This window comes from Quercus lobata, chromosome 3, assembly GCF_001633185.2.
Source record: "Quercus lobata isolate SW786 chromosome 3, ValleyOak3.0 Primary Assembly, whole genome shotgun sequence".
Taxonomy (NCBI): domain Eukaryota; kingdom Viridiplantae; phylum Streptophyta; class Magnoliopsida; order Fagales; family Fagaceae; genus Quercus; species Quercus lobata.
This window is the reverse complement of record NC_044906.1, coordinates 29,386,867-29,396,860: the sequence shown is the minus strand read 5'-3', so window position 1 is coordinate 29,396,860 and position 9,994 is coordinate 29,386,867. Positions and strand designations below refer to the sequence as shown.

General features: G+C 37.9%; 1 protein-coding gene across 1 annotated transcript; it reads right to left on the bottom strand.

Annotated features, from left to right (window-relative positions):
* LOC115980696 lies at positions 1 to 544 on the bottom strand. The gene is made up of 2 exons (XM_031102921.1): positions 191 to 544; positions 1 to 96 (listed from the first exon to the last, which is right to left on the bottom strand). Exons 1-2 carry the CDS (start codon positions 542 to 544, stop codon positions 1 to 3), a joined length of 450 nt encoding a protein of 149 aa, XP_030958781.1.
* Positions 545 to 9,994: the final 9,450 nt, after the last annotated feature.

Below are 9,994 nucleotides of genomic sequence, written 5' to 3'. Positions count from 1 at the left end.
CTACACCATTGCTGCATCACATCCTGCATCACTGTTGCATCCTAGCTTGCACAGCCTTGCATCACAGCCTGCTCTGCACCCCAACACCAGCACCCTCTTATTGTACAACATACAAACCCTTATTACACATCATATTTATTACACCTCATTCCAACTACACTTAACAATACCCCCCCCCCCATTGAAACACCTTGCCCACAAGGTGAGGATATTGTTGCTGCAGCTGGTACAAATTCTCCCAAGTAGCATTCTCCACACCTTCCCCGTGCCACTGAATTAAGACTTGAGTCACAGTCCTATTCCTCAACTGATGGGACCTCTCCTGCAACATAGCAATGGGTTTAGGATTCAAGATGCCCTCTGCATCTGCAGCTGGAAGAGTAGGAATGGCTGCCACATGCTGACCCAATTTTGCTTTTAGACATGAAACATGAAACGTGGAATGCAACTTGGAATTTGATGGTAAGTCTAGCTTGTAAGACACCTGACCAATTTTTTTCAAGATTTGGAAGGGTCCATAATACCTAGGAGACAATTTCCCCATCTTGCTCTGCCTCAATGACCTTTGCTTGTAAGGTTGTAGCCTTAAATACACCTAGTCACCCTCAGCAAAGTTTCTTTCAGTCCTATGCCTGTCAGCATTGATCTTCATTCTTTCCTGAGCTGCCACTAAGTTCTGCTTCAGTAATGTTAGTAGTTGCTGTCTGGTCTTCAAATGCACCTCCACACTTTTAACCTTAGTAGTGCCTGGTATGTAGTCCAATAACCTTGGAGGAGGATAACCAAATAAGGCTTCAAAAGGGGTTAATTTGGTAGATGTATGGAAATTAGTATTGAACCAAAATTCTGCCAAGGGAAGCCAGTTAACCCAAGAGTGGGGTCTGTCAGCTGCAAATGCTCTCAAATAGTGCTCTAAGCTCTTATTAACCACTTCAGTTTGCCCATCTGATTGAGGGTGGTAAGTCGTGGACATGGCTAGTTGCATCCCCTACAATCTCATCAATTCCTGCCAAAAGTGTGAGGTAAACACAGGGTCCCTATCACTCACAATTGAGGCTGGCATTCCATGTAACTTGAATACATAATGCAGGTATAGGGTAGCTACTTTAGCAGCAGTATAAGGGTGGGACAATGGAACAAAATGAACAAATTTAGTCAACCTACCCACTACAACCAAAACCACATCCTTAGACTGAGACTTTGGAAGAACCTCAACAAAATCCATGCTCACATCCAACCAAGGCTTCTCAGGTACAAGTAGGGGCTGCAACAAACTAGCTATATTACAAGTCTCAGCCTTTAGTCTTTAGCAAGCATCACATTCCCTCACATGCTTCCTTACATCTTCCCTCAAGCCAGGCCAAGAGAAATCCCTCTTCACTCTGTGCAAGGTCTTAAGGAATCCGGAATGCCCCCCCAAAGGACTATTATGGACTTGTTGCAGAACAACATCTTTTAAGGCATCACAGGACCCCAAATAAATTCTCCCTTTATGCAATAGAAGTCCATTCTGTATTGAGAACCCCTTAGGAACTTCCTTCCCCAATTGAGAAGCTTGAAAAATAGTCTGAACTAGTTGGTCAGTGGCATAACTAGCCTTAAGGTCAGTTAGCCAAACAGGAGTTGGAAATGAAATCATGCATAAAACTCCCCCCTCACCATCAATATCAGTGTCTTTAAACTCAACCTTCCTGGATAAAGCATCAGCTACCAAATTATCCTTGCCCTTCTTATATTCCACCACAAAATTATAACCCAACAACTTAGTAAACCACTTCTGTTGAGCAGGAGTTCCAATTTTTTGTTCCAGCAAGTACTTTAGGCTTTGTTGATCAGTCTTGATAGTGAAGGGTCTGCCCACCAAATAAGCTCTCCATCTCTTCACAGCAATCACCAAGGCTAAGAGTTCCTTCTCATATGTGGACAAGGCCAAGTTCTTTCCCCTAAGTGGTTGGTTATGATAAGCAGTAGCCCTTCCCTGCTGCATCAAGAAAACACCTACTCTCCTCCCAAAAGCATCACACTCCACCACAAAAGGCTTCTCAAAATCTGGCAAAGCCAAGACAGGTGGGGTAATCATAGCCTCCTTAAGTTGTTGAAAAGCCAAATCAACTTCCTTGGACCAACGAAAGGAATCCTTCTTCAATAAAACAGTCAAAGGAGCTGCAACAGTCCCATACCCCTTAACAAACTTTCTGTAATAGCCAGTGAGACCCAAAAACCCCCTTAAAGACTTGATATCTTTAGGAATAGCCCATTGCTGCATAGCAGCCACCTTTTTTGGGTCTATGTGTACTCCTTCAGCAGTAATTACATGTCCCAAATACTCCACTTTTGAACAAGCAAACATTCACTTAGACCTTTTAGGATATAAATGATGAGTAACTAAAAGTTCTAAAACATTCCTAAGGTGGATGACATGTTTAGACACAGACTTGCTATAAACCAAGATGTCATCAAAGAAAACTAGGACAAATCTCCTTAAGAAAGGCTTAAATACCTGATTCATTAAGGATTGGAAGGTGGAAAGAGCATTGGTTAAGCCAAAAGGCATTACCAAGAACTCATAGTGACCCTCATGTGTCCTAAAAGCTGTCTTAGGTATATCTTCATCCTTCATTCTGATTTGGTGGTACCTAGACCTTAAGTCTAGCTTAGAAAAAATAACAGCCCTATGCAATTCATCCAACAACTCATCAATAATAGGGATAGGAAACTTATCCTTGACAGTGATAGAGTTCAATGCCCTATAATCAATGCATGTTCTCCATGAGCCATCAACTTTTCTAACCAACAAAACAGGTGAAGCAAATGGACTGTTGCTGTCTCTAATTGATCCAACTGACAGAAGCTCCTTCACAATTTTTTCTATTTCATTTTTTTTGATAAAATGGGTATCTATAGGGCCTTTGGCATACCGGCTGGGCACCTTCCTTAAGGGTAATAGAATGCTCATGACCCCTCAGTGGAGGTAATTCAGTAGGAGTATCAAAGACTTGGCTAAACTCTTGCAATAGTGTTTCCACCTCAGTAGGAAGTTTACTTACCGCATCAGTTGAGTCTACCCCATCAATCTTTAACAATAATCCTCTCTTCACTGAAGCATTGAAGAATTTCTTACCATCCACAAAAGAAGAATCTGAATTGGAGTTTAGACCTTGCAACAAAACCTGCTGATTCCTATACCAAAAACTCATAGTCAACAACTTAAAATTCCATTGGATTTCACCTAAGGTACTTAACCACTAAGTACCTAAAACTGCATCACAGCCACCTAATGCCAAAACATGAAAGTTGATACAGAATTTCACTCTTTGGACTATCACAGGTACCTCACTTCAAAGTCCTTGAGTTTTAACAATTTCACCATTAGCTACTTTGACCTCCAACACCTTTGTAACATCTACCCTTAGTTGTAAGCTACTGATCTAGGATGCATCCACAAAATTGTGAATGCTACCCATGTCTATCAAAATCACTAACCTATCTCCATTTACTCTTCCCTTCACCCTCATTGTGCCAGCCTGCCAGGTGTAGGTGTTCCTGTAATAGCATACAAGGTAATCTCTACCTCCTCATCTTGATTAGATTGAACACCCTTCTCCATTTTATGAACCACCCCACTATTCACATCCTCATCCAATTCTGTTATCCTCACACCAGAATTATCCCCATTAGGAACCATTTCTCATCACAATTGTAACAAAGTCCCTTTTTTCTCCTTTCATCCATCTGTGCAGGAGTTGTTCTCTTAATGGGTACACTAGACTTAGTTTCTACCACACTATTACTTTTAGGCAAACCCAAGATAGAGTTCTTACCTGAATCTTGTTAATTCTTCATATTCTTTCTGCAACTCATCACATATTCTTCTTGTATTTTAGCCAATCCAGATGCTGCATTCAAGGATTGAGGACTAAGCATTCTCACTGGCAAACGTATCTCATCTCTCAACCCACTCAAGAAGTAGCTCAGCTTGTGCATTGGAGAAAGCCCTTTGATCCTGTTTGATATTGCTTCAAACTCTGCTTTATACAAGGCTACTGTGGTGGTCTACCTCAGCCTTGTTAATAACTCCATAGGATCATCATAAGCCGTTGATCCAAATCTTACATGTAAAGCTTGCACCATGGATTCCCAATCAGAAAATATCCCAGCTTCCTTTGCTTCTTGGAACCATATCAATGCCTCCAATTCCATGTGGAAAGAAGCTATCATTAGTTTTTCTGCAATTGGAGTTTGATAGTAATCAAAATATTGATTAGCCTTGTAAACCTAGCTGGCCGGATCAACACCAGAAAATCGAGGGAAATCCAACTTCACAGATTTGGCGAGTGACAAGGTTGAAGAATTGGGAATTGAATTCGGTTGCACATTTCTCTGAGGTGAATGTTGATTTCCATCTATGGAATTAAGCTTTTGCAAGATCACATTGATGTTCTGATTCATTTCGTTCAGAGTTCTGGTATGAATGCTCTGAATCTTTTGTATTTCTTGGATGTCCTTGTTATGGTGGTCAGAGGTAGTTCGAAGAGAAGCAATAGCTTCATTCACTATATTCATGGCAGCGGCATGAGTCTCAGTCATGGCAGCAGGAACGATGCTCTGATACCACTTGTTAGGATTGCATTGGTGGATTTATGTGTAGTTGGATTTGAGGTCAGTTAGGCCTCCAAGATAGAGAGAGAAGATAACAGAGGAAAGAGAAAAGGAAATGTTTCATTGAAGAATACAATTTGCTTGATTGTCCATTATATCACTCACTAGTCTCTTATACAACACTAAGACAACTGTCAAGATCCATCAGTCCCTAACTAACTCTAACTGACTTGCACAGTCAATAACCAACTCTAATGTATCTCACATGTGAACCTTAGGCACGTATACTCACTGCTGCATCACATCTTGCATCACTGTTGCATCCTAGCCTGCATAGCCTTGCATCACAGCCTGCTCTGCACCCGAACACCAGCACCCTCTTATTGTACAACATACAAACCTTTATTACACATCATATTTATTACACCTCATTCCAACTACACTTAACACTATTTTTACAAAACATTTTTTAGTTTTTGGTTTTTTTTTTTTTTTGATGTATTCTAAAAAAACTGTGAAAACAGTTTTGAATTTTAATAACTGTTTTCTAGGAAGAGTTCTATTAATTTTGTAGTGGTTACTAAATTTTATAATTTTTAAAAAAAATATAATTTTCTATTAGTTTTAATTTAAAATTGATGAAGTACTCTTTCAGCCTTTTATTTGTCTTTTCAGGGGGAGAAAAATTAAAGTGAAAACTATGATTATTTCATAGAGTTAGTTTGTTAAGGTAGACAGCAGGCCTAAATCTAAAGTGCTCCCTTTGTAAAGTACTTTAATTATAAAATAAATAAACAAGTTTTCATTGCTAGAAGTTGGTCCTTTGGAGCTTAAAAATCTGGTAGACCTTATAAAGAAAAAGAATCTAAGATCAATTATCGTTAAGCAGATCCACAAATCCGTTGAAAGTTGTTTAGGAAAATATTGCCTTTCTATAAATTTATCTATACAGACAAGAAAAAAGTGGCCTCGTGTTAAAAAAATATATCTAAGACTAAGTGATCCTGTCTATTTCAAAGAATTCCTAAAACGTGGGGAAAAGGAAGGGAGTAATATGCCAATTAACCTTTTAATTTTTAAAAATATCTTTCTGATTAAGAAGGGCAAATATGAATGATACATCTATTTTCCTATACTATATATATATATATATATATATATATATATATAGAGGAGATTTTGGCACTTTACTCTTAATTTTAAAAAAAATTGGCAATATGCCCCTGTTTACAAACTATATAGGGGCGTGCCCCTGTTTCGATACTCGATTACTCTAAAATCGAGTTCAATTAAATACTCGATTCATAGAAAATTGAGTTATGCCCGATTAAACTTTAAAAAAAAAAAAAAAATGCATGAAACTTGACCTTCAGGAAATCAAGTTCCATGCAAAAAAATTTTTATAAGTGTGATTGCCCCATATTTAGTGAGCCCTATAGCAGTGTTCTTAAGCCCTATAGTGACGTTTTAAAGCCCTATAGCGGCGTTTTCATGCAAATTTTTTTATGAGTGTGTTTGCTCCTATAATGAGGGAGGCCTATAGTGGTGTTTTTAAGCCATATAGTGATGTTTTAAAGCCCTATAGTGGCGTTTTCCTGCAAAATTTTTTTTGTAAGTGTCACCATACCAGGTTCAGGGAGCCCTATAGTGGCATTTTTAAGTCCTATAGTGACGTTTTAAAGCCCTATAGTAGCGTTTTGGAACTCGACTTCCCTAAAATCGAGTTCCATGCATTTTTAAAATTTTTTTTTTTTAAAGTTTTATTGGTCATAACTCGATTTTCTACTAATCGAGTATTTCATTGAAACTCGATTTTAAGGTAATCGAGTATCGAAACAGGGGCATATTCCTATATAGTTTTGACCGATCAAGATGTGATTTTGCAACATTTTATTAAAGCCAAATAGCCTATAAAAAGTTTAGAGTTTCAGTCTAGATCTACTTGGTATATAAGGAAAACCCTAAAACACGTTTTCCAAGTCTTGGAGAACTACTCTTTTGAGATTTGAGAGGTTTTGTGTCTTCTAGTCTTTCAAGCATCTACCGAAGATCAATCTCATTTCTTAAGTACCGGTGGAGCAAAGTTGTAAGTGTAGCTCAAGCTTCAAATATTAAGCATACTGAAGATCAAAGGCATGAACTAGAGGTTCATGTTGGAGTAGAACCACGTCAAAAATGTCTAAGAGTTTCAGAGTTAGGTTAGGTAATCATAGTTAAGCTTACTATGAATTAAATATTCTTGACTGTAAAGTTCTATTTGATATAATAGATTGTTTTTCTTGGGATTGGTCCTCCCAAGTTTTTTACTTTGAAACTAGTTTGTTTCATTAGTTTTTTTGGATTGATCATATCTGTGTTTTATTTACTTTTCTACTGCATGATATGATTGGTTAATGTTTAACCTAATATCTACGTAATTGACTTAAATAACAACTTGGTAATAAAATCAGGTTAAACATTGTGTGTTCAGGATTCTAAAAACCTAACAGTAATCAATTAAACTTTTGAAAGTAAATATCTTTCCAAACCTAAGTTATGTATATTTGTAATATATATTTGTTTTACGTAATAAAATTTCCAATGCATGCACAGTTTGAACCTAGGTATTCCATGAAAGAAGAAGTGGGCAGGACCCAGTCAAAGCCCTCTATTTTTTTTTTTTTTTTGGTGTAGCCAAGCAAAATAGATAAATAATTTTTAAATTTATGAAAAAAATACACACGCGTGTGTATATATATATATATATATATATAATGTTCTTGTACATATAAGAAAATTTCATTAAATCAGTTTTACATAATTCAATACATATATTTCCAGAAATCAAATCATGTGTAATTATCCTTTAAATTACATTAATCACAATTAGTACAATTCAATCATTTTAAATCATAATTTCAGTTAAATTAATTAAAATTATACGTTAGAAATAATAGTTTTAGAAATAAAAGGGACACCAATCAATTAATTTCAGATAAATTAAAAAATTAATTCCATTTTTTATATACAATATAATATAAGAGAAATATAATAATAACAATAATAAAGGAAAAACTTTTATTTTGTTAATAGATGACAAAGTACGACATCTCCTCAACGTTTAATCACAAAATAAATAGAATTTTTCTAATAATGAAAAAAGACCAAAAACATCAAGGCATTTCTATATCCTTAACTCTCTGAATACAAAATGAAAAGAGTTTTGTTTTGAAAAAAAAAAAAGTTTTTACTAAATAGGTTAACACACACATATATATTGTAAATATGAAGGAGCAGAAAAAATTACTTAATTTATTTTAAAAACATTTTATTAACATAGAACATATAGTATAAATGTAAGTCATAATTTGTTTTTCGTGCTTGACTGCTTGGTTTTAATTTATATTTTGAGCATAATATTAGAGTTAGTATAATCAATGTTATGCTTAAACTATTATATATATATATATATATATATATATATATATGTAGGGACTGGGTTCGAGCACTTCTTCTATTGGATGAGTGGACTCAAGCCCAACTAGCCCAATACAATAAATTTATAGAGAATAGGTTTAAGAACTAGGTTTTAGTGAGGATTACAACAACTAGATACGGTTATGAATAGATTGAACAGCAAGGACATGGATTAAAGTATGAAAGTCTGTCCTCGGGCATTTCATCTGAGGGACTTAGTGTTCTTCTTCTTTTTTCAGTGATAGGTTACAATGGTTTCCAAGATCCTCCGAATTGCTCCCGTATTCTCTTTCTTTCTCCCCCCCCCCTTTCCTGGAGGATTTTTCACATTATATATCCCCTTTCAGTCGATTTTGGCTTTCCATCTGTTGATCATGCAGGTTACTACTCGAGTGTTTGTCCCATTAGCCACCTTCCCAAACTTTCAGTGAGTTGCAGCAACCAAGATCTCACTGTTTAGGGGTCATTTCCTCATTAATGCGGCCAGAACGTTAGTTGTGGGCATTCAATGCGGAGGTGACAGTTTCTCCTTGAACTATTCCTACACCATGCTCCCGTGGTTGTCCTACAGTACTTGTCCTTTTTCTTGGGACGCTTTGGGAGGCTGCCGTTGATGGCGAGTCGTTTTTCCTTACTAGGATCTGGGTTGGCCGAGGACAGAATTGTCCTCGACGATGTTTCTGGGCCACTTGGACTTTTTTTTATTCGTTCTTGGCCATTCCTTCCTCCTCGGCGTGGGCCTTGGGCTTAGTATGAGGTGGGCTGGGGTTGTCAAATTCTTTGACTTCACAATAGCCCCTCAAAATCCTGCTGTTTAGCTCCTCGAATGGAGAGAGGGATTTTGGTGTCCTCGAGCCTTTATCTTGGCTTGTCAAGTCTTGTCCTCCGCCAGTGCCAGAGCCTCTTTGCTTGACCAAGGCTTGTCCTTGGTGCTTCGGTATACGGAGCGCGCCCTCATTAAATTCTGGCGGCTCTGTGCTCCCCACGTTCAGCGGTGTGATGGTAATTTAGCGGTGGGGATGGTAATGAGTGGGAAAACCCGCATGGTTATTTTTAACTGGAGGTATAAATACCTATTTGAATCGATTTTTCTCTTTACTTTTGCACTCAAGAGTTCTTGCGCACATATCCTAAGCTCAGTCAAATTTCCAGCCAAACTCACGTCTCTTTCTAGCATAAAAAGCTTGTCCAAGGAGCTTTTCCTCATTTCTGTAAGTTTTCTTCTCTCTCTAACTCACATTTTCTCTCTTCTAAGTTGCTTTTCCTCTTACTCCTCTCCTTCTGTCGTCCTTCCTATGGGGTCGGTGATGAGGGATTACCTTAGGCATTTTCGATTAGCTCCCACCCAGTGCGTTGCCAACGTGTTTAGGATCCTGGTTTATGTGGACGCTTTAAACGAGAAAATGGGATTGAGGTTAACCCATTATGATGTAAACTGGTGCTACAACCTTCAACACCTGAGCGGTAAATCCTATTATATGAAGACGAGGGACGACAGGTTTGGCTTATTCAGTGCCTCCCCGAAACCAGCAAAGGGTTAAATAAGAATTTTCTCATTGTGTCCGGGGAGTGGCATGACGGCCTTCATTGCCCAACAGAGGAGGGGGAACCACGTGGGGTATCGAGAGTGGGAGAGGGCTAATCTTTTGTGCCATCTTGATTTGCATTGTTCGGTTACTAATATGAATGTGTCTTCTTTTTTGCAGATCCACATGCCTTTGAACGACACTTCCACCTGGTTAACCAGGGAGATTTTGAGACTATCCTCAAGGCGGAGGTTTTTGTAAACGAAGCTGACAACCAAGTCAGGGCTGCTCACAAGATCTTAGGGTACGATCCCATCCAGAAATCATTCCCCGCCCCGAAGCATGTGATCAGAGCTAACAATCCTCGGCTTCAAAAAATCACTATAGCAGAACACGGGTTTTTACTTCCCGAG